Here is a 26,293-nt window from a genome sequence, read left to right on the forward strand (position 1 = left end):
TTTAATTCCTCTGGCATAACATCCTTTATACACAGCTTCAATTCTGTTCTCATGTCTAGCTCCTTTCTTGCCTGATTTCTCTCTATACTTATCTATTGCTCCCTCTAAGTTCTATCTTAATTCTCTCATCTTAATTCTGCCTCATCTAGGTCCTTTTCAGCTTGTTCTTATCCAGCTAGTACTTCCCCATCTGGCTCTTCCTCATCTTCCATCTCATTCCTCTAGTACTCTTTTCTAGCTCTTCAATCTAGTTCTTTCCCTTCTCAGTTTGTTCCTTGCAAGTTCTTCCCCATGTAGTTCTTCTCTGACTTCTGTGCCCTGGAAGTCCTGGTATATAAAGCCAGGCTCCCAGGGTCAAATGGAGGGGTGATAAGAATCATATTGAGAGGCAATAACCGTTAATTATCATTTGCAACCCCAAAGGGAAGTGAGCAATGGGGAAATGACTAAAGGCTAAATTTGGGTAATATCTAAGAAGAGGAATCTTATGTGCTCAATTATTAAACTCTTAAACGTGATTAGTAGAAAATGTTAAGAATCTATAAGTTGCTAGGTCAATGGGAGAAAATAAAACTGTCCTCTTTTTTCCTGTGGCTCCTATCTGTCCAAGCTATCTGCTGTTTTTTCTGCAGGGTGTGGGAAAGTGTGCTCCGTCACTAGGCAACCTGTGTACAGCTAGATGCCTCTGATGATAGTTAAAGGGAGATCTGGAACTAACTAGAGGTAAGGTTTGGGAAAGCAGGAAGTAAAGCTTAATTGGCACATCTGCCAGGCCTTCTCAAATGGGTAGCCTCGATGCTTAAGTCTGTTCTTAGAAAGTATGGAGGTATCTCTGATAAGGTACTTTCCTCCATCTGGGAATGGACCTGGCCGGATGCTGCCAATGATGATAATTACAGGGAGGCTTGAACTGGGGTTCTGGCTGAGCATAGCTGTCAGCACAGAAAGTTATCTAAATATTCCCAGAAGTGGTTAGGTAAGGAGTTAAAGGTCTATAAAGTTAGTAAGGCTGTAAGAAAGGAGGGTCTGAGCTGAATTGTGTAAAGCTATTACTTAACGTCCACCTGACCTAGGTGGTGTCTCCTTGTGGTATTTACCTTAAATCAGGAGACTTTCATGTGGACTGTTATTACTGCTAGTCCTTGAAAGTAGCCAAGGGAGATATCTGATTCCAGAGAAAGCCTTTCCTGAGGCTCTTCTCCAAATACCTGGAATGTGTATGTCCAGAGAGTGATCAGTCCACACTGTTAGCCCTTCTTAGGGAAAAGTCAATTGGGAAAACTATGAAGGCACACATGATTTTTATAACTGAATACAGCTGATATATAACAAGCCAAGTAACACCAAAAACTTTTTGGGATTTGGCTTCCTCTGGAGGAATTCCCTGATTCTTCCAGGTAGTGACTTTGCCATAACTAGCTGAGTTCTTATGATATATTCCTGTGGCCTGCATCATTCTTGATTTCTTCTTGGACCCATTCATTATTCTGTGTCATGCATTGTTTAATCTCCCTGAATTTATGTGACTTCTAGAGATTTTTTTGCCGCTGACATCCAGCTTTGTTTCACTGTGGTTGGACAGCATCCATGGAAGTGTTTCGGTACTTCTGTACTTGTTGAGTTTTGTTAGTACCCAGTGTGTAGTCTGTTTTAGAGAATCTTCTGTGGGCTTTGGAGTAGAATGCATGTTCTCTGGTGCTGGGGTAGAATGTTCTATAGATACCTGTAGTTAGATTCATTGGAAATGTTGTATCATTTAATCTGGCTGTTTCTCTATTTATTTTTTTCCTAATGATCTGTCTATTGGAGAAAGGGTGGAATTGAACTTGCCTACTCTGAGCTGTGTCCATCTGTGTCTTGAAGTCCAGAAATACGCTTTTTATAAAACTGTGTGTTCCAGATTTTGGTGCACATCCATTTCAGATTGTAGTATCTTCTTGGTTAACTGTTCTCTTGATTGGAACAAAGTGTCCTTTATCTCTTCTGATTAATTTAGGTTTAAAGTCAGATAGTATGATGGTGCACCTGCTTGTTGACTGGTCTCCTTTCTTGGGATGCTTTTCTCCACTCCTTCACTTTAGGATGGGTCCTTGTCCTGGGAGATAATATGAGTTTCCTGTAGACAATAAAATGATTGGTTTTGTTTTTCTTAAATCATTTAAGCAACCCATGTCTTTTGATGGGTGACTGAGGCCACTAATATTTAAAGTCGTCATGGAAAGGTGTGCACAGATTGGTGTCATTGTTGCTGTCCTGTGACATTTTTGTTGTTTGTGTTCCTAGTCCTATTTTGTATTTCAGGATTTACAGTTTGATTTATTTTCCTTCCTTCTCTCTTGGCTGTGCCCATTCCTCTCTCATTCCATTTATTGCTCCCAGTAATCTCAGGAAGGCTGATTTAGTGGACATGAATTCTTTCAGCTTGTTTATATCATAGAGAGAGTTTATTCCTTCTTCTTCTATGACAAATGGTTTAGCTGGGTACAGTAGTCTGGGTTTGCCTCCATAGTCTTCTAGAACTTGTAGCACTTTATCCCAGTTTCTTCGGGCTTTTAAAGTTTTGATCAAGAAATCAGTTATTATTCTGATAGCTTTATATCTTTCATATATGGCTTGTGTATTTTTTTGCAGCTTACATTATTATTATTCTCTTTTTTGTTCTCAATATTGAGTGTTTTCACTGTAATATGCTACTAGGAATTACTTTTCTGTTTTTACTTGGTATTCATTATGCTTCTTGTATCTCTATGGGTGTGTTTTTCTTAGTACAAGAAGTTTTCTTCCATGATACCATTGAGGATCTGGTGTATGACACTGACCTGGGATTATTCTTCTATAGCTAGAATTCATTGATTTGATGACTTAATAGTGTTACAAATTTCCTGCATATTTGTTTTGTATGGTCTTAATTTCTTTTCATATTCTTTGTTTAAATGATCCAGTTCTTTTCTTGCTTCAGGATAGGAATGCTGTGTTGTGCAAGTTTGAAATGGAGATTAAAGATGGTATGTTTTATTCTTGGTACATTTTCATCCTTTCTCTTTTATTTTCTTATTAAAATATAAACATTGGTTCTAAAAGTTATGGACTACTTGATTCTACATTTAATCACTATGAAAACAAAAATAACTCAAACAATATTATTATCTTTTAATGGCATACTAGTAGTGAATTTTGACAAAAGAGATAAAACTAGAAATATAATGTGATATTCATATAGATTATTACATATAACTTTATGAAGTCACACAAATTTGATCACACACACAAAAAAAGTGAAGATGTGTGAATTTGCATTCCACAGTAGCTCAGAATTATTCTGGTGTATAAAATGCACAAGGCAGAGCTAAGGTGAAAATGATTAAGTTTTGAATCATATTTATCCTTTTATGATGAAACAAAGTTTATTTATTCTTGAACAAATATATTACTTGCAAATATTTGAGAAAGGAACTGATGTCCTAGAATTGATTTCTCATAGCTTTACACTAGTGATAGACAGAAAGAAAACACTATGGAGCAGGGGCTCCATAGTTGGCTTCGTTTGTTTTTGGTTTCCTTAATTTTTTTAGTCCTTTGGTTAGCATCAAAGTTGACATTTTATAATAAAGCTACTGGTAGCATTTTGTTTTACACTTTATAACAATAGTAATTACTACTGGCTGATATTTTCAACTTTTGCAACCACGTACCGAATCACAGAAATTTACCTTTCTGTGTATTAATGCTCAAGCTTAAATCTAGTATTCAATTACTTTCAAATTATAGCAAAAAAGGAGGTGAAACACACAGTATTAATATTTTAATGTCCTTGAAATTGGTGAAGATTTTAAGTTCAGATATGAGCTCCATAAGTTTCTAATCCACATAATCCAAGATAAATATCCAGAGTCCCGGGTGGGATGAACACAAAACAAACCTTCTCTGTTCTACCTTATGATGGAGGCTATCTCTAGGTCTATGACTGGATGCCATCTCTGTAAGTCCGGGAGGGCATCTTCAGAAGTTTCAATGAGGACATCACTGACAGAATCCATGGACTAGGTACTTAGTCTATATAAAATGGGGAAAAGGAGAAAGTTGAGGGTTGACAGCGTCCTCTTCTTCCTACTCCTCTGCGATGCAAGGTGAGGAAATGCTCCCACCATAGCCTTCTGCTGCCATGTCTTCCTTGCCTTAATAGACTAACCATGTAAGTGAGGAGTCCAAAACAAATGCTTCTCTTGTTCTTCTTTTAGGTATTTTGTCAATAGCAATCAGAAAAGTGATAGACTGGGTAAAGTCTATTTATCAAAGGTTTTTTTTTTAAATCTTAAAATATAATATGATTGTTATTGAGCAAGGAATTTTTGATGTGGGATGTTTTTGCTTGGTTTAATGAATTTAGATAGAGACCATTGGCAAAGAATTAAAGGTAATTTACAGAGGAACAAAGACAAGAGGTATGCTAGAATCACTTAATGTTTGCCCAAGGTTGCTTATATCCTAGATATATGCATATACATTATTAAACACATACACATTATATATGCACATACACTATATGCACATATATACTGTATATACTATATGCATATATAGTAATTATATATTACTAGGTAAAATATAGCTTGTGAAGAAAATTTTACTTCTGTCTGAATATGCTTTTAATCTAGGAACTGCGTTGTGTTGGGGCTCTGTGGCAGAGTGCTTGACTAGTACACAGATTTGGGTTTGATCTCTGTTATCTCCAAGAAACCTAATCATGCTTATCTAGCAGATCACAGCACAGAGCAGCATATAGCCTGGGAATGCTTAAAAGCCACGGTGGGACTTTTAGGGGTTTTTAGAGAGTCTTTATCAGACTTTCATAAAGTTGCAAAAAACAAACAAAAACATTAGATTTTAAATAAAACTTTTTTTAAAAAGTCAGTGTTTCTGTTGCTGTGATAAAACACCATGACCAAGTCAACTTATAGAACAAAGAGTTTATGTGGTGTGGCCTATGGTTCCAAATGGTGAGAGTTCATGATGGTGGAGCATGGGCACAGCAGCTGGAGCAACAAGCTGAGAGCTCACATCTTGAGTCTAAAGCATAAAGCAGAGAATGCACTGGAAATGCCATAAGGCTTTGGACTTTCAAAGCCTTCCCCCAGTGACAGACTTCCTCCATCAAGACCACCCCTTCTAAATGTCCCTAAAAAGCACCAGCAATCGGAGACCAAGTATTCAAGCACTGAAGCCTACTTATATTACCACAGTCAGTGAAAGTGGGAGTTATCTCATTTACAAACTCTTAAACGCTCAAAGGAGTGTTCAAGTTGATAAGTTATGACTCTAAGAAAAACAAAATCAGCAGAATGGGGAACAAGCTGGGAAAGATTATTGTCTGAACTTACTAAGACAGGTCTTTGCTACCGTCATTGCCAACCAAGAGTCCAGTGTGCATGTGACTTGCCATTTATTCACCTGGGAATACAGATTACTGCCATCCAATAAATATGGGTTTATCCGGGAGGAGGACTGTCTGCAGCTGTGGATCTACTTCCCTACTTGAGTGCGAAATGTTCACCATTGCTGTGGCTGCTCACTTTTCAAGCCCCTGTTGTTTTCAAAGTCTACACAGTGCTTGCTGGCATGGGAAATATAAATGGAGGAAGAACGTTAGACAGAGGCTGCCCTCCTAGGAAAGATGACTTAGTGACCAAAATACCGGACAGAAACAAGGAAGGAAGCATTTATTTGGGCTCAGGGTTTTAGGGAATTTCCATCCATTAGTCAGGGAGGGCACAAAGGGACAGCTCCCTGCTCACAAGAGGATGTGGGAACACAATTCTTCACGTCACAGGGGGCCAGCTCACAAGGCTGCTGGAACTGGGGACTGGATTGTGACTTACCTCTGCCATCCAGGTCACAGCTCACCTCCTAAAAGTTCCACAGCACCCCCAAATAGGATCACCAGTATGGAAATAAGCAAACATGAGTGTGTGTTGGGGGGGGGCATTTTATATTCAAACTGTAACAAGTTGTAACAGGTTTTTTTTTTTTTTGCTGAATTCAACATGTAGACATGTTATTTTTTATATGAAATTCACATACAAGCCTTCATTTGAAATCCCCTTCCATACACACCTGAAGCCAACACACTTTGCTACACTCTAAAGGGAAAGTCTACAGATTTCCTTCCACACACACCTAAAGCCATCATAGTGTGACATGCCCCAAGGAGAAGGACTCCCGAAGTAAGCGTCCTGGAACTGATGCAGACTTCGTTTGTATATATAACTTCAAAATGTCATGCTCTATTATATAGTACTTCAAATTCGTAAGCTTAATATGTCTCTATAAATGATTTTGATTAAACTTTTTTCATGGCTACATGAATAGGTATTTTGAACTACATTGCTAAAAAGTAGAATGCAATGTGTTAAAGTATTTTAAAAATAAATACCTTTGATAGAATCTAATTATCTGAATTTAATTTGGACATAAGAAATAGGCATTGCTTCCAACATTTAGGTGAAAACACACACACACACACACACACACACACACACACACACACACACACACATGAATCCTGCTGTTGACAGTGACTCAGGACCACAGCATCGTAGAGAAATGAATGGGGTGGTTTGGGATGTATCTGTGAACTGTTACATCTGTACAAAGTTCTTAAGTAAGAATTATGAAACTAAGCATGAAAAACATCTGAACTGCCAGCAGAAGGCAGTACTTCAGTTTGATCACGTAGGCACATAACCTGTGGGGCAGTGACAGTCAGAGATATGTTTAAATTGTAGGACTTTGAAGATTAACATAATTGACACTTCTGTTATGCTGAACTCAATATAATCGGTATGAGGCAGAAAACACTAATAATCTAGCAAAGCAATATCACAGATCAGCTGTGTCAGTAATTTGAACACTGACATATTTGAACACTGAATCCTGAGCTACTCATGGTACCCACTGTGTGCCAGGCACTGACAGAGATGTAATCTGAGTACCCTGTGCCATTCATGGTCTCCACTGTGTGCTGGGCACTGATGTAGATGTATGGGACTACCGAGGTGAGATTTTAACCTTCTTGTTTTCTAGACTAATTCGGGCTCAGAGGGGAAGCATATAAACACACATGTGTACTGTGTGTTGGGGAATGTAATGTCAGGGTGACCCTGGGTTCCTTGAGCCTTCCTTTTGTTTCTGAGAGCTAAGTGTGAGAGTATAAAGCAGGAAAGACTACTTGGAGGAACCAATACCTAAGTCGATACGTGATGCCAAGAAGAACATTCTAAAGTGCATGTAGGGAGGTGATGTCTGTATTCATGGACATGTGTAAACATAAATCACATGTGCAGCATGGCACTATCTGCTGGAAATGGAACATAGATATGTTTGTGATATGCGGATTCCATTCCACACTTGACTCAAAACTAGTTTCTACAGTGAAACTGAAAGTGATGGTAAGTCATCAATTTGTTCTAAATATTTCTTACTTTATTGACCTCAAACTTTTCCTGTGTATTATAAAAAATGTGAACAATCAGCATGTAGAGAGATATAACTCAAACAAAAGGCGCCAAACTATACTTAGAATATGCATTCAGAGAACAAAAATATTTAGTTACATTTAAATGAATAGAAAGAATTGAAAACATTATTGTTAAAATCACAAGGAAATTGTTGCTTGTGATTTAATTTCAAATACCTTCCACCATATTCCTATATGTAACAATGTTTTTTCAATATTATATTGAGCACAATGAACAGATAAATTATTAAAGCAAGTTTCATTTTCTTTTAATCTTATAGAGTTCAGTGATAGTTGATAGAAAAAAGTAGAGAACACTAAATATATGTACATGGGAGGTGAGCAGACGACTCAGCAGTTACAAGGGCATGTATAATCATGAGGACCAGACTTTGGATGTCAGTGTCTAGGTCACAGGCCAGGCTTTCCTGGAATCTCTGGAATCCCAGCTTTGATCCCCCCAGACTGAGGATGGGTAAAGACGGCATTAGCCTTAGAGTCTAATGCAGGAAACAGAAGCCTTGGGCCCAAAGAGAGGCACCATCTCAAAGGAATAGGCAGAGAGTGATATGATAGACGCCCCACACCCTTGTATGGCCTCTACAAGCACCCACAGGCATGTGCACCCAGGCACATGCGCATACAGACACACATACACACCAACGTTTCAGAAGTAAATTAAAAACAATTTAAATATTTTTAAAGTATCTGTGGTTTAACATGCAGCATTTAAAATAGGACAGTATATAAAAGCTGGGAGTGATAAAAAACCTATCTGTGCATTTAAACTAAGAATATTCTGGTATATTCTTAAGGATTAGTCTTGAGATAAGCTGCTAGGTTTGGCAACTTTACAGCTATTGTTTTTTATGAAGTTTGACAAGTCGTCTATTATTCAGTCATTTCTCTGGAGTAAAATGATGTGTTTTCTCTATCATGTAGATACATTGTCTTGGGGGCTGCTGTGTAATTTCTGCTTAAATGTGTGTTATCTACTATAATAAAAGGATATTTCAGTTACACATGAATTTGGTGTTTCTAAAATAACTATCTTGAATCATGTTGAGATGGGGAACAATATTTTATTCATTATTTCATTTCCTTATGGTCTATTTTGTTCCGAACAAATATGAGGCATCCTAGAGAGGTGCATATAAAACAACAGATTGAGTCAGGACACCGGAGTCAAGTAGTAGGAGTAGGCAACGGGATTCTGTGGAGGATAGCATAGGCTTCATTTTGCTAGAAATAAACCACAAGTTTGGCTCTGTCTTCTCTAGCAAGTAATGCAAAGGAGAAAATTTTCTCTTCATTTCAGAATGTATGGGCATCATTCAGAACAGGTCACCCAGTTCAGCAGCTTCAAAGGTACATTTCCATCACAGAGAACAAACGTTCCTCAGTTTTGTAAAGAGTAACAAATATGTGTAGCTCAAAACACCCAAGTATTAGAAACACCCTTGTTAGGAAGTTCTACAATGAGTTCAGTATGGTTGTATCAGAGTGAGCCTCAGATAACCAGATCCCGTGGTTGGATCCAAATGTCCCACTCTGTCAAAACAACTCTATGCAGGTAGATGCTCCTGAATTTGATTCTGGATTCCCTAATTTCTGTTGTGTGATACTGTGTTTGTGTTCTGACAAATAAAGCTTGTCTGGAGATCAGAGGGCAGCACTAGCAATTAATTAACCATAGAGGCCAAGTGGTGGTGGCCCATGCCTTTAATCCCAGCACTCAGGAAGCTGAAATGGGAAGTGATAAGGTGGGGCAGAGAGAGACAGGATCTCAGCCCCTTTCGGTCTGAGGATCCAGAGAGGTAAGAAGTCATGGGTGGCTGCTCCTCTGCTTCTCTGATCTTTCAGGTTATTACCCCAATATTTGACTCCTGGTTTTTATTAATAAGACTAATTGGGTTCACATTTCATCTTTCATTTGCTTGAGACTAGTAGACATTGCTTCTCCCTGTCAAGTGTGTGATAAATGTTGAATGGCAGAAATCAAGATCTGAATACTGAATTTTAAGCAATTGACCAAATGCAGATAGACCCACACACTCTGCCTTAGGTCTCTATTCTCCATTCCCACCACATCAGGGAGAGCTCAGTATTACAGGCGGGATCGCACTTATCAGCATGACAGCATTGGAGGTGCTTCAGGGCATCTCCATGGTTACTATTTAAGATACCTGAAAGTTGCATGAGAAAAAGGCTGGGTTCTCAACAGAATCACTAGGTCTCAGGAGAATTGCAAGGCTTTTGAAAAAGACATTGTGAATATGAGACTGCAGTTCTCATGTTCAAAAGAATTGTTGCATTTATCCAAATAGCACTCTCGTGCACTTTTTCAAGTATAACTGGAAAGACTGAGTTCTAGGGATCTGACATCATAATGATAACATATGACTAACTCCAACATTCCCCTTTGACATCTGCATGTCTGTACATCCAAATCTGAACATTCATCACAGAAGTGAAGATTGGAGTCTCTACAAAGGAAATACCATATAAAACATTGGGATTGTTTGTGCAGGACCTTTCAGATAAGGGGAACTGGGACACTGGATATCAGAATGAGTTACACCTCGAATAATTGCAAAGGAAACATTTTCCTGTGATAAAATGTTATGTAATTGATAGTTAATTGTTTTTTATTCAGAAATCTTACATTATAAAATTAAAATTTTGGTTGATTAAACACAGCTTATACATTGCTTATTACTGGTCATCAGGGAAGGTTTGTGACGTTTTAAGAGATTCACAGCTAAGCATTAAACTTGGATAGGGTTTATTGGACATCCATTTATGACAATGAACAGCCTGGGAGTTCTGTGACACAAAACCAAAAACTACTTTTTGTTTGTATTTTAGCTCCTTTCTTAGATTCCTTTCCTGTTACTGTGATAAAATACTCTGATGGAAGCCACTTAAGGGAGAAAGGGCTGATTTTAGCTTGTGGTGATATTGTGTTCCCCAATATATTGTGCATCCTAATAAACTTATCTGGGGTCAGAGGACAGAACAGCCACTAGATAGACATAGAGGCCAGAAAAGGGTGGCAACATACCTTTTAATCCTAGAATTCCAGAGGCAGAGATCCATCTGGATTTCTGTGAGTTCAAAGCCACACTGGAAACAGCCAGGCATGGTGAGTCAAGTCTTTAATCCCAGGAAGTGATGGCAGAAAGCAGAAAGGTATTTAAGGCATGAGGACTTTAAAAAAGCTTTAAAGCTTTTGAGCAGCACAGTTCAGCTGAGAGGCATCCAGTCTGAGGAAACAGGACCAGCTGAGGAATTGGCAAGGTGAGGTAGCTGTGGCTTGTTCTGCTTCTCTGATCTTCCAGCGTTCACCCCAATATCTGGCTCCTGAGTTTGTTTTCATTAATAAGACTCTTTAAGATTCATGCTACATTAACTCATAGTTTAAGGTATAGCCCATCATGGCTGGGAAGTCTAGGTGTCAGGGCTTGGAAGCAGCTGGTCACATGACCTCATCAGTCAGAAGTATTGAGCAGTGAATGAATGCTGCTGCACAGCTCCCTCTCACTACTTACAACTCCAGGACATGCCCAGGGAATGGTTCTACCCACAGTGGGTGAGTCTTCCCACCGCAATCTGCACAATCAAGATAACCCTCCTCAGGTGTGCTTAGAGAGCTGTCTTCAGGTGTTTCTAAATTCCATCAAGTTGACCACACTCTCCAGTTCCTCTAATGCACGTGTTCTTCCTTTGGTGAATTACAGTTGCCTGAGGACCAAATGTCAGCAACTAATTTCTCAGCAGTATGTTTTAAACTTAGTGAAATAATTAATCATTTGGATAATACAGGATTGTCATTTGCTTAAGCTATGAATATCATTAAAACTATTATTCCTGTTTCAAGTACTAATTTTGGTGGATAGGTTAAATATTTGAATATTAATGAAATATGATTGTTGATTAGGAATTTTGGATTAAGGGACAAAAAATTATCAGTTTCTAAAAAAATTGTCTGAATTGTAAAGTTGTGTTCATAAAGATATTTAACATTTTTCATAACCAATAAACAATTCCTATGTAAAATGTTTCAAAATATGAAGGAGAACTGAGCAAGGCTAATGCCACATACTTTTTTCACCTCTCAATTTCAGTCATGATTTCATTGGGGAATTTACAACAAGCTATCGAGAACTTTCTAGAGGACAGTCACAATTCAACGTCTATGAGGTAAGGAGCATTTGGCTTTACTACTGACCTCCTGTGGTAAGCGGTTTTGGCTTTACACTACTTTCAAAAGATAATCACCAAAGATTAAATGAGACCATGCAAGTGCATGTGTATGAGAGAGCATATACACACACATGTACATTTATAATCTTTAAATTCATTGAGTCAACTTGTTCCCTTAATTAATATCATTTTACTTATTTCTTTAATTAAATGGTTGTTTTAGATGACCTATCATATTAAATGAAGGTATTTGTGGAGAGCAGGTTCCACCCTGAGTGAATATGCATTGTGGAGGGGTGGCAAAGCCTTCCTCTGGGCCCAGTGCCAATGGTGACAGTGTGTGTAGAAACTTTCAACCACAGCTTCCTTCTCCAAGATGACTGCAGTCAGGGACAGCTCCCTCCAGAGACCTCCCCCCAAGATCAGTGACACCTGCCTCCTTGTTCCGTTCATACCATGAACCTGTCTCCTCGATTCTGATGTGTAAAGCAAACGTGAGGAAACCCCTGGGTTGCTGCTGCGGTTGGTGTCCTCTATCACAGCAAGCACAACCCACCTCATGCCAGCCTTTCTGTGTGTCTGTCTGTGTGTCTGTCCTTCCTTCCTTCCTTCACTGTTCCAGTTAGGTTAATCCCCAGAGGCCTGTAGTGCTGCAGACAATTGGTTTTGTTTTATTCTTGCTCTTAAGTCACATGGTCTATTTATTTTGAGCTTTTAAGATTTTACGTATTTTGAATTTCTATGTAAGCATTTGCCTGTGTGTGTGTGTGTGTGTGTGTGTGTGTGTGTGTGTGTGTGTGTGTGCATGTGCCTGCAGAGGTCAGAAAGGGCTGTCAGATTCCCAGGAACTGGGACTACAGGTGCTTTGGAGCTGCCTGATGTGAGCGCTTAGAACAGAACCTGGATCGTCTGGAAGAGCAGCAATGCTCTTAACCGCTAAGCCATCCATAGGAAGCATTTTTCCTTTTCTTCTTTTGAAGTTAAAATATAATTAACATCATCTCCCCTTTCTATTTCCTTACTCTAATACCTACCATATGCCCTCACCCTTACTCTCTCCCAAATTTATAGTGTCTGGCCTCTTTTTCTCTATTTTTTTGGTGTGTGTGTGTGCGCGCGCGCGCACCCATGCGTGTATTCCTAAATATATAAACACAATCTTCACAATCATCTGTATACTGTTACTTGTATGTAGCTGTTGGGGGCTGACTGTGTGGTATTGCAGAACCCACTGGTGCCCTCTTCTCTGGGGAAGACGATTTCTCCTGCTCTCTGTGTTCCCACACTGCGTGCAGTTTTTTCTGTAGGGCTGAGGCTTTGGGAGCTCTCCCCACTTCGTGTTAGTGTGTCCGCTGGTGTCATCCTGTTTAGGTCTTGGGATATGTTTTCTTGTGTTATACACAAATCCCAACCTGCTGTGCTTCGGCGGCCAGGCTTTGCTCCCCTGCCCACCGCTAATCAACCAGTTCCTAATCCGAGAAAGAAAGTGATTCATTTTTCTCCTATTGGCATAGTATTAGGTAAGTGAATACGGTCTGCATAGTGTTCCTGATCACCTTCGCTTTCATTTAGGTAGAGACTGAAGGGAATGCCAGGGCACTGTGCAGTCAATAAAAAAACCAGATTTACCACACAGACTGAAATTGCATCTGCCCTCAACCACCTAATCTGGGATTAGCACTGCTGGCCCTCCACCGCTATCATGTGAACATTCTCTATATTTTTTTAAAAAAATTCATATATATGAGTAAGAAAAGAGTGTATCTCAGTATTTAGTGGATGATGGCACCTCTTCTCCACCAGGATACCGCTAAAGCTGACTTCTTTTGAGAGTGGAGGATTTATATAGGATTGTATCCCACTCATACTTTGTTCGTTCATTCATTCATTGGCTGATTAAAATAGTTCCATTATTCTGCATCCCATGTTCTTTACTAGGCTCTGCATCTCTCTGGGCACACAGCGATGAATGAAAATTTCAGTGTGTGATAGCAAGACAGGCAGGGTGTTTGCAATGGTCATTCATTTGTGTGTGCTCTGGACAGACACTGTCCAGTGTACTGACTGACCTATGAAGTTATAGAGAGGCTAAACTCAGCCCAAGAAAGATTCTAGCCATAGACAAAGATGAAGTAATAATCTTTTCTACTTAAATCTTTCAAAGAAAGGATATTAAGACTATATGGGCAATGAAAGCAGCATCAGATAGTCTGTGCACATATAAATGCTTAGCCTGGGTGTGACAGTTGATGATATGACAAAGAAGCTGAATTGGATTTTTCTTATTAAATGTCCTGGAGGGGTATTGGTGCCATTAGTTCAATGTTAATATGTTCTTATTTATAAGCATTATCAATAGAAAACAGACTGAAGGAAGTTAAACACAATGTATTGTACACAGTTTTAAGATGTCAGGGGACATCTGGGCATGGTGACATATAGCTGTAATCCCTGCACTCAAAAGGCTAACAGAGAAGAATCATAAGTTCAAGTCCAATGTGTGCTGTATAGTGAGGCTGTATCATGAGATGTCCTCAGTGGTAAAGGATGGCCTAGCATGTAAAACCTTCGAGTTCTGCCAGGTGGTGATGGCACACACTTTTAATCCCAGCACTTGGGAGGCAGAGGCAGGTGGATCTCTGTGAGTCTGAGGCCAGGCTGGTCTACAAAGCAAGTTCCAAGACAGCCAGGACTGTTACACACAGAAACCCTGTCTCAAAACAAAACAAAACAAAAATCTGAATTCTATCCACAACACACACACACACACACACACACACACACACACACACACACGAAAGGGGGTAGACGTCATCCCAGAGTTTGTTGTTACTTATTTAGTGACTGATGAATTAGATCTATAGAGCATGAATTCTTCATGTGGGCTATGGACTTCTTGGTTATGCTGGCTTATTGATCGGTAGATAGTTTTGTTTACATTGGGACATACATTACATGATCCAACAGTGTAAAATACTTCTTTAGCTTTCTCTTGCTTTTTGAGTAGAGAATTCTATAAACTCTTTCTGGATTTTCCTGTACCTGTAAATACCCATACACCTCTCTTGAGCTGATAATACACCTGATAATAGCATAGGTTATTTTTCCCTCTTTGGAGGTTGATGGGTTTGTGTTCTCTCTCTCTCTCTCTCTCTCTCTCTCTCTCTCTCTCTCTCTCTCTCTCTCTCTCTCTCTCTCCTCTCTCTCTGTCTCTCTCTATCTCTCTCTCTTTCTTTGTCTCTCTCTCTCTCTCTTTTGTCTCTGTTGCTTAGGCTTGCCTGGCATATTGGCAAACCTTCTGCCTCAGCCCTCCAAGAGCTAGGATTGTAAGTGTTCTAACCCATCCAGCTTGAGCTCCCCGAGATTTTATTGGTTGAACACTGGTACACAGATGTTTCAGTTCATACACAGTTCTTAACACATGTACCAAAATTCTAAAGTCATGCATTGTGCTCAGGTACCAAAACTCTCCTGAAGAGCCACATATTGTGACACTTTGAAGTTATCCCAGTGATGGTTTAACCTCAAACTTGGCAGCAGATTTTCCTTAAGAAGACCTCACTCAGCAGAATCAAAGCCTCATGCTTTTCCACTGATACCTAAATTTTATGCCCTATGTAGCATATACTCAGATTTCCCATCTTTCACAGCACATTATTATGTGTTAGGAAAATGGACTACTACAACCAAAGACATTACAGTCCTGACAAGGCAAGAACCAAGGAGTGGATTTGTAGGGAACTGTTCTACTAGAAACATGAGGCTGGATGTAACTGGAAATAATCCAGACATCAATGCACGTCTGAGACTCCAAACCACAGTTAAGTATACTTTATATTGTAGGATATAAAACTAGCCCCCTATATGGGTTGTTACACTGATCCCCTAGACACAGACACAGCCTTTCCTAATTCAGTATCCTCCTGTTTTCTGGTTGTATCACAAAATAAACAACCAGTGAATAATTTCACCTCTTTAAAAATATCACTTACACTTAAAAGAAAAATGGGATGAGGTAGGACCTGCCCCCATTTAAAAATGTTTCTAGAGTTATTAAAAAACTCCCATTTACTGAATAGTTGATAAAAAAAGAAAAATGTTCCTCTGGATGCTAAAAGGGAGACAGGGACCACTGACAGACTCCATGCATGTTTAGTCCTGGGTGTCTTCTTTCTCATCTACGTCCATCTCTGTCTTCTGCAGGCAGGTCTGTTGTTCAGCTACATCGGCTTACTTACCCTTTGCTCCCCTCCTCGCTTTTGCCTGCACTTTTTCTGTCTAATGGATTATCCTTTCCCATGGCCTTCTCGCACTTGCCTCCACCTTGACCTGTTCAGGCTTTTCCTTCCCTGCCTTTCCTCTTCAGCATCCTGGCAGGCCCAGCAGGAGGTGCAGGTGATGCCTAGAGGAGCATCACAGAGCTGTACTGCCTGGCTGCTTCTTGGTCTGCTCTAGAGTGAGCTTTTTAGAACCTTCTGGGGCTAGAGAGATAACTGGGCAGTTCAGAGCATACTCTGTTTTTGCAGAGGATCTAAGTTCCCAGCACCCTTATTATACAGCTCACGCCTGCTTTCAACTCCAGCTCTAGGGTCGAACTCCAAAGACACCAGCACTCACATGTGCATGCATACACATAGACACACATGAGTACGCATAGTAAAATTAACAATCTTTTTTTTTTCTTCCGGAGCTGAGGACCGAATTTTAAGACTTTTAAAAATCCCTCTAGAGCAGTGGTTCTCAGCCTTCCTAATGCCGCGACACTGTCATACAGTTCCTCATGTTGTGGTGACCCCCAAGCATAAAATTATTTTGCAGCTACTTTATAACTGTAATTTTGTTACTGTTGTGAATCATAATGGAGATATCCAATATGCAGATGGTCTTTGGCGACTCCTGTGAAAGGACCATTTGACCCCTCAAAGGAGTCTTGACCCCAAACAACAGTTGAGGAGCCTGCTCTAACGCCATCTCATTCCAGATCTTCCCTCTTGGTTTCTATGTCAGCTCTGCTTTCCACCGTTGGCAGAGGTCCAGGTGCCAACCGTCACTACTGACTATTCGCTGTTCTTTCTTTTTCATACATTTACTTCTTTATGTATTTACCTACTTATTTGTTTATTTTACATCCCAGCTGCAAGTTCCCCTCCCTCCTCTCTTCCCAGTCTCCCCCCCACAAACACACACACTCCCTCTGTCCTACCACTGACTGTTTTCAGTAAATGTCCTGGAGATAAGTCTTTCCCCAGCTCCCACGCTTCGAATTAGGTCAAAGGAAGACGAGTCCAACAGTGTTGAACCAAGCTTTTGTGGAGAGCTCCTAGACACGTCAGTTGAGGCTAATTCTTTGTAAGTGACATCTTTTCCGGAGCCAGTCTGTTCTGTCAGTGGCTTTTAGACTTCGGTTTTTTTTTCCCCTACTGTTCTGATTGCATGGCTGACGTTTCTGTGCTCCTGAGCTGCGAAAGATGACCTTGAGTAGAGCTGTGCAGTGAGATTCACTGTTGTTGTTGTTTTTTTCTTGAATGAATGAATAAACCTCAATTTTGGACCAAGTCTTAGTTTTTCCAGATTCTTTAAAAAAAAACAAACAAACAATGTTTCTGATTTTTTTCCAGCTTCTTGGTCCACATTTTAAATAAGTTTCTCCAGTCCATTTCAGTGTCTGAAGTAATAAATGTGATCATGCTTATATATGATACCGGGTGTTTTCTTGATTGTCGAACCTGCCATGTGTGGCTACCTGACCAATCTCGTAACTTAATCCCCAAATCACATTACTCCCCTGAACTAATCCCTCTATAGCTGCAGTTCATCATGATGTCCTAGGAGCCAGAGAGACAGAGGTGACTGAAATAACACTAAGGTTAACTGAGGCTTCTAATATGCTTCCCAAAATCTAGGAAAATGCTTTTCTCCTAAGTTAAATGCTGAGTGCTAGATGGATGGGTTTAGACACAACAGTGCCGATGTACCAGTTTTCAAAATCTTGAGAATTATTCATTTTTGTTTGATTTCAACAATTTTTTTGATTTCACATTATTCTGGTTTCCCATATACTGCATAGTCCTGTTTGCTCTAAGTAATTTTGAGGAACTACAGCTTACTTGAAGCCTCCAGATGAAACCTGACCTCCTCAGACTTGAAAACTGTTGAGTTCGTAGTAGTGGCCTATGCCCTTACCAGTGAATGCTTGTTTGTGTAAAACCTGGTCAACTAAAGGATTTATAAAATATGTGATAAAAAACATAAAAAACACATCAAATGAATAAATAAGGTGATGGTAAGAGCCTGGGAAGAGTGAAGCCATCTTGGGAGGTCTATTAAGGATATAGGTCCGTGGAAGAGGTGGGTCACTGTGTAAGGATGTAGCAGGAGAGGGCTGTGGATTCACAGTGATGGGGGCGGGTGAGGCAGGCAAGGAATGCTGGACCTTAGTGGACAGTCAGGCCCAGCAGGTAGATGAGAAATTGGAACTGGCCTCCTTTAAGAGCTGATGAGTTCTGCTTAAGATGAGTGTCCAGCTCCCTTGAATGGAGATCAAGGAGGTAGGTAAGAGTAGAGTCCACGGAATGATCGTGATGGCCTTTGTGACCAGTGAAAAGAATATTTCACTTTGAGTTCGAGATGAAGCAGCACCCTGACAGAAATAAAGTAAGGGTGGCCGTGCCTGAAGCCAAGGATTGTAGTACAAGTGAAGTCCAAGATTGCTGCTAGGGGAAATTTTCCCTTCCAAGTCAAGTCATTCGGATGACAGTGACTACTCCCACTGCCAGGAGTGCTGCACCAGTGTAAGCTGGCAGAAGTGATGTGCGGATACAGAGCACTGACGGGAAGGACCGGGAGAAAACAGGACCGATGTAAAGAACTGTATCTGGGTACTGAAGGCTCCTTGCAGCCAGAGCTTCACTGCAGCCAAAAGATCATCTTGCAGACGTATCAGGAAGGAAAAGAGCTGTTGTAGGGAGTGAGCCACGAGGAGGCTTATGTGGAATATTCCTGTTCATGTATGGGGGGAGTCTGGTTATTTTAAGGGAGGTGGTTCCAGTAACTAAAGCAGTTAAGAAATAGGGCAAAACCCTAAGTATGTGGATAATAAGGATCAGGTGCTTGAGGTGGGAGGGGAGGCAAAGTGGGGGGAGGGACCAAAAGCCACTCATAGGGGAAGGTTTTTCATTGAATTTTTGTCTGGTCTCTACATCTTTGAGCCCAATCTTGAACCAGATAGGATTAGCTGGTGTGGAAGAAGTGTTGTTCCTGGAGGAGGGCCCGTGTCCCACCCTTAGCTGGAGTCAGGCTGTCTAGTCCTCTTTCACTTCGGACTATTGCAGTAGCCAAAGAATTGAGTTGGTACTGAAGGATGTTAAGTTGATCTGAGGTTTCTCTAAGGTTACCCAAGAGCTTGTGAGACGGAGTGGTTATTGATGCAAAGAGGCCTTCAGTCTATCTGTTTTAGTTCTGAGTCCTAAAAAAGAATGCCCAGAGTGGCAGGAAGAGAATGAGATGGATGGCCCATTATCCACCTTTTCTGAGGTCACCCAAACTTATTTTAGGGACTCGGGATACAGGTCTCTTAAGTACTTCAAACTTACAGAAGGAGAGGTGTAGAAAGGGCAGCAGTTAAAGAGCCTCAGAGAAGGATCCGTCTAAGAGGCCATAGCAAAACTTAACAGATGGTAAAAATGCAGACCATAATACTGTGGTGATATTTTATTTGTGCTCCAACAAATAAAGCTTGCCTGGGAATCAGAGGAAAAAGCCAGCCACTATATTAAACACAGAGGTCAGGCAGTAGTAGCACAGACCTTTAATCCTAGCATTCAGGAGGCAGAGATTCATCCAGATCTCTGTGAGTTCAAGGCCACACTGGGAACACATGCCTTTAATCCCAGCACTAGTTAACCATAGAGGTCTGAAGGTCTGTATAGACAGACAGGAAGTGATAGAGCTGTGCAAAAAAGAGGAAGTGATGTAGCTGGGCAGAGAGAGGAAGTAAGATGGCAGGGCACAGAGTATATAGGTGTGAGTATACAGGAAGTAGCTCTCTCTGGGGCTGAGGATTTCCTGGCAGTAAGAACTGGTGGTTTGGCTTGTTCTATTCCTCTGATATCTCAGCTTTCACCCCAATATCTGGCTCCAAGTTTTTTCTATTAATAAGACCATTTGGCAATTCATGTTACATAATACAACCATGTGATGACAGTATGCATCCGTGTTACAAGAGTGAGTTGTACTGTAATATATAAAATTGAGACTATTGGGACTACCATAACCCCACTACGAGTGTAGTTAAGAAAATAGTTTGAGCAGTGTGGCCCTTATTGGAGAATAGGGAAGAAAGTCATCTTTGTCATTGGTGTTATAGGCAAAGTGGTTGACTGTTGTCATCACTGTCCATTATAAACTGTGGCATTGGTTTGGTGGAAGAGCTTGAGATATTTTTCATTGGCCAGCATGAATTCAGGATCGTCAATTAGATTTCCTCTATTACAACCTTGTGGGGAACATTAAGAGTTTAACATCATGATTAACTTGAGTTTTGTTTAGTACGGTGAACTATAATCAGCTGCCTGGAACACATACCAGGGCCCTATCGATAGGGCAACTGTCATCATCCTTCTGTTACATCAGACTCCTGCATAAGGAGCAAGCATCTGGAAGCTTTGTAAGAGAACTTAGTTAAAGTGAAAGAGAAATAGAATTTTTTATAGGATTGTCTAGAAAAGTTCCAAGGGTACAACTTGTATATCCTGAATCATTTCCTAAACCTGTGAGTTTGCTGACAGGGTATCCACCAACTTTCTTGGATCAGGGAATGTGTGGTTAGGGTGCATAATGACACATTCTATGAGTAATTGTGATAAGTGCTCTTACAGAAAGAGACGGTGTTCTATTGTTGATGAGTACAGCTTTTCGACTTGGCCTCAGTATTTAATAAGATAGGCAGGCCTGTTTTTCTCAGGTGTGCATAGATCCTGAAGTTACTGATGTAAGCTAAGGTCCTGTCCTATATCTGGTGTGTGTGTGTGTGTGTGTGTGTGTGTGTGTGTGTGTGTGTGTGTGTGGTGTCAGAAATAGGATCATTAGTGAGAACTAGTTCAAGTAACATTTCATGTGGTTAAGTGTAATGACTGAGGCCTGTCATCCTTTGAATTGTTAGAAAAACACAGTGATCATTTTAATCTTGGTTATACTTTCCTAATGGATGTTTAAGACCATATATATAGGTAGCCAAAATTTATTTTTGTTTTTACACTGATAAGGCCCATTGAGGATCCCAGCCTTGGGAGTCACTTGGGCTCATAAGGAATCTCAGATGCCTCCAGCCTTTCTTTTTACCAGCTGTCCATCTATGTGAGGATAGGGCAAAGGCTTAACTTGGCCTGGTAGTGGCTTCCTGTGAAAGCACTAAAGACATTTCTCTTGTGTGATTACTTGTCTTTATGTAGACTGAACGCTAGGTTAGAATTCATTGAGTAGAGTCCCTTGGCCTCCCTGAACAAGTGAGCAGGTGACTCTTCATAGTTTCCTAACATTTCTAGAGATGAGCACAGTCCCCTGGGACCTCATTAACCTTAGAGGGCAAAGGAGAAATATTCTCCCTTTCAGTTCCTCTGACCACATTAGAATAGCCTCCAAGTATGGTTATTAAACACACAGATCAGTACACTTGCACTTTTCACTACTGTATAATATCTGAACAGCCAAATAGTTGTAAATAAACGTTGATTTGATATTTTAGCCAGTTTTTGTATTATTGATCATAGACCTTAGAAACCTTTATGTCATACATATTATCTCTAAGTCTCATCCATCACGTACCTCAAATAACTTAGTCAGACCTTAATAACTTGCAAAAGCTTTTCATTTTTTCCCACTTGGTAAATATCCATCTACCTTAATCTTCATACATAAATCCTTCTTTACTAAAGCAACTTTCATCTTTACATCATTTGATATTTTTCTTTTTTAATACCAGCATTAACAAATGAACTTACTATCTGCTGTGAGAGTTATCTCCCTGGGGGAGGGGAGAGTAAGCAATGTCTATCCCCTCTTTATATGGTCCTAACGACAGACCAAAGTTCAATTTCATCAAAGTTTACCCTGAAGAACCCAGGAATTTCTTGGGCTTACTTACAGAGAGTTGGTAAGGCGTTATTGATGGGACTGTGGGTGGCCTTAAGTAAGTATGAGGACATTTTAAAGTCATATAGACTTTATGTAGATATACAATTGACTGGAATGGAATACTTTAATAAACTAAGATTTTGATCATTGTTGCTTGTTGAAATTATGTTCATATAACTTTTCATTTGAAAATTAACAGAGATTTTTAGTAAACATGTTGTTAGATTGGACTAATGAAGGAAAAGCCCCAAAAGTGTTGCCACCAAGACTGACCCTTTATAGGACATTTATTTTTTTCTCAGCTCCTGCTACCTCTGTTTGTACATTGGAGGCTTTTCTCACACATGATGTGTTCCTCAGATCAAGCCCCAGTACAGAAGGGCTTTCATTCTTTCTCTGCTTCTATATTGTAATTTTGCTACAGTCTTCAACCCAATGTTCATGCCACAGTATGTGCATAAGTCTATCCTTATCAGCTACTGTGTGGTGGGTATCTGTGTGATTATTAGCATTATAAACAATAGCTTTGTTCATAAGTCTCTCTGAATATTCACATATTAGGCGATTTGCTATTTACTTTTAATAAAAGGCAAGTTACATCTTTCAGTTATACTTTTCTTTAGCAACCTATGACTTTCCTCCCTTTTCTCCCTTCTTTTCCTTTCTTTCTTCTATTCTTCCTTTCTTTTGTGGAGGGATAGCTCCCACTTTGTGTAACCCAGACTGGTTTCAATTTCATAATCCTCCTGTCTCAGCTTTCTCAGTTATATGCTACTACCATCAGGTTGCAGTTTATTCAAATACTTTGATCTTAAAGGCCGCATTGAAATCCAGAAGCTGTGTCTGACACTGTAGAGAGGGCTCAGTGGTCAAGAGCACTTGCGGCTCTTCCAGAGGGACTGAGTTTCATTCCCACAACTACCTATAACTCCAACTCCAAGGGATCCCAGGCCCTCTTCCTATCTACTTGATAAACTCTCATTGCAAAAGAACATTTCCCACCTCAAAATGAAAAGAGATAATTTATCTGGAGCCAAATATAAGTGGCTATGATCTGGGAACCCCAGATTCTATGTTCTAAAGTGGAAGACGTTTTGTGAAGTTTTTATAACAGGGAAATTAAAAAATGAAGACTTAAAAAAAAGAACATGTTGGTAGACCTGATATTAATGCAAATGTTAAATAATGTTTCTATAAAGTTTTTTTTTCATTAATTGCACTGAACTGGACCTCCCACAATGTGGTAAAACCCAGTGTTGCAAGTTGGCTCCCTGAATAGTAGTAAATTCTGTTAAAAACAACAACAACAAAACTCTTACTAAAAATCAGGTTTGAATATACAGTAAAAAGAAAATATGTTGGTGGAAGCATCAGAGAGGTGGAGTACAGGCAAATGGAAGACATCTTTATTGTAAACCTAAGGCACTGTTGATGGAACACTTAGTTTTGTGGTTGCTAGAAGGTAGAGGTCTGAAGAGTTAACACATTCCAAAGAAGAAGTAGTGCTTAATTTATACACACCAAATGATTTACCTAATGTTCATGCAGCTGTTAGGTCAGGTTCAGTGGGGGCCAGTAAACATCTGTTGAGAGGACTAATGATTGCTCAAGGCAATTTGGTTCTGGCCTTGCAACTTTCCAACTGTTATCGGGAGCCCACCAGAGATGACCATTCAGACACAGTCTATAGTCAATTGAAAGTCTTTATTCCAGCCAGCTGGGACTATACTTAGGTATTCAGGGACCCAGGTATAGCCTCAAGTATCCAGAGAAAATGGTCTCTGAAAGCAAGAACTGCATCTTGCCTACAAATGCCTAGCATCTTACTCAGCAGCTACAGAGTTCTTTAAAGAAGCAAGCTATTTAACAGAAGCAAGTTAACCGGAGCATCTTGGCTTGGGTCTTAGAATACAGGTGGATAATTTTCCACAGATTCTCCATCAAGGAGATTGTATTTCAGTTAAACCTGCAATGGCCTCAGCAAGAATACAAGATGAAGAACCTCTGCACTGTCTTGCCTTATTACAACACCTCTCCACTATCAGTGAAATTCTGATCAGCCATGCAGGAGGTTCATCTTGAAGGTACAGCTTTTTTTTCTGGGAACTTTGTCCATAGCACCCCCATGCATGTAGCAGACAGCCCCTCTCTCTCTCTCCTCTCTCTCTCTCTCTCACACACACATACATATACACACACACACACACACACACACAAACACTCATACAATCACTCTCAGATACATAAACACATACATACACATAAATAAATACACAAAATAGATCCTTATAAAAATATATACATGATCCTAGGTAATCAAAACAAAGAGAATGAAAGCTATTAGGAACAAAAGACTTATTTTAAAGATGGCCACTAGAGATTTTAGCAGAGAAGTTGGCCAAGGGACTACCTAAGAGTTACTGTAAAGGTACTGTCCTGGGAGTGTGCAAGAAGTGAACGTGGCAAGCTGGAACACATGTGTTTTTAATGTGAGGGAATCTAACATCTTAATTGCTTTATTTGCTTTTCAAGGTGGTGAATCCCAAAAAGAAAGGAAAAAAGAAAAAATACACCAATTCAGGAACAGTAAGTCACATTTAATGATATTGGTTAAAGTCACGAATCAGAAAGGACTTAACAGTTTGGAGCATACTGAAATGATCTCAGAAAGAGATTTACTTCACTTAGCATCTCAAAACAAAGGCATGTGGTGGGAGCATCATCTTCCTAGGGAGGGTGGTCCTGGAGAAGAGATGATGGAGGCAGTGGCTGGGTTCCATGCTGGCTTCTGTCCAAGGAGGCAGAGGGGCTGTTCTGACTTCTCTATTCAGTGGGATTCAGTGCCAAAAGGTCAAGCTCAGAATGAATGCATTACTCAGTGACTTCTAAGCTTGACCTGGGAGATCAATACTCTCACTGATGGAATCTCAAATATCAGTTCTGGGGATGCTGGTGGAGGTCAGGACCGGGTGGCAGGGCAAAGGTAGTCAGAAAATGGAAAAAACAAAGAGCACCCTATTTTCAGATTTAAAAAAACAAAAACAAAAACAAAATTTTTTTCCTAAAATTAACTTTACTTAGAAGAAACAAAGCCTTAAATTGTCTTCATTTTCTTTTAAAGTTTTGTATTAATCATAACGAATCAAATACTAGACAGCCTTATTAGAGCACAGTAGCAGAAATGGCCATTGCTTGCACAGCTCAGCTTGGTGAGTCCACATGTAGCTGTAACAGCATTGTGTCCCTGCAGGTGACTTCCCTGCTATTCTTCACAGTCAGAGAGAGGAATTAGATAATTAATGCTGCCTTTCATCCCTTTCCTTCTGATCACCTCAAATGCATGTCCCAGCAGTTTTAATAAATAATAATGTCTTTAGTTATTTTTTAAATGTTAGGGAATATTATATTCTCTTTAGTAGAAAACTGTCCATGTCCAATCCATGTTGGGACTACAGTCAATACTAGCAAGTAATTCATATTCTCTCTCTCTCTCTCTCTCTCTCTCTCTCTCTCTCTCTCTCTCTCTCTCTAGGTAACTTTACTGTCTTTCTTGGTGGAAACAGAAGTCTCCTTCTTAGACTATATTAAAGGAGGGTAAGTCATCTTCTAAAACTTGCACAGTATTTTTTTGTGTATAGTTTGTTTCCATGACCACAGAAGCAACTGATTGTTCTATATACATATGTATGTACATATAATAGGTATGCATATATAATCAATTTTAGCATGTGTACTGGGGCAGTACATACATATCACAGACAGAGCCTGGGTGGATGAACTCAGGGGATACTTTGCAAGAATTGGTCCTTTCCTTTCCCACTGTGGGCTCCAGGGAAGGAATTCAAGTCCTTAGGCTTAGCAGCAGGCACATTTACCCACTAAGCCATCATTCTGGGCTCCACTTGTGAATATTTTGATGTCACCTTTATTTCAGACCTTCACAGAAACACAAGCTGCACATGCCATTGCGTTTTGTCCTGGCTGGGGCTCCTATTGCTGTGACAAAACACCATGACCAAAAGCAACTTGTAGGGGACAGAGTTCCCAAAGGAAATTGGGTAGGGACCTTAACCTGGAGGCAGGAGCTGATACAGAGGCTACAGAGGGGTACTGCTTACTGGCTTGCTCTTCATAGCTTGCTCAGCCTGCTTTCTTATAGAACCCAGGACCAGCCCAGCGATGGCACCATCTACCATGGGCTGAGACATCCCTTATCAATTACTAAGAAAATGTCCTACAATCCTGCCTACAGCATGGTATGATGGAGGCATTTTATCATTTGAGGTTCCCTCCATAAAACTACCAAGGACAGTTATGTGGATATCATTCTATATAAATAAAACACTGATGGCCAGTGACCAGGCAGGAAGTAGGCGGTCAGGCAGGAAGTAGGTGGGACAAGGAGAGAGGAGAATTCTGGGAAGCGGAAGACTGAGGAGAGAG

At 40.1% G+C, this 26,293-nt stretch overlaps 1 protein-coding gene across 1 annotated transcript in view; it reads left to right on the plus strand.

Annotated features, from left to right (window-relative positions):
• Cpne8 (copine 8) overlaps positions 1-26,293 on the plus strand; it is a 189,905-nt gene that overhangs the window by 117,008 nt on the left and 46,604 nt on the right. The window contains exons 11-13 of the mRNA XM_028869232.2: positions 11,641-11,716; positions 24,383-24,436; positions 25,383-25,444. Of these exons, the coding sequence (XP_028725065.1) occupies positions 11,641-11,716; positions 24,383-24,436; positions 25,383-25,444 (192 nt within the window). The remainder of the gene's footprint in view (positions 1-11,640; positions 11,717-24,382; positions 24,437-25,382; positions 25,445-26,293) is intronic.

Source organism: Peromyscus leucopus, chromosome 20 (assembly GCF_004664715.2).
Source record: "Peromyscus leucopus breed LL Stock chromosome 20, UCI_PerLeu_2.1, whole genome shotgun sequence".
NCBI lineage: Eukaryota > Metazoa > Chordata > Mammalia > Rodentia > Cricetidae > Peromyscus > Peromyscus leucopus.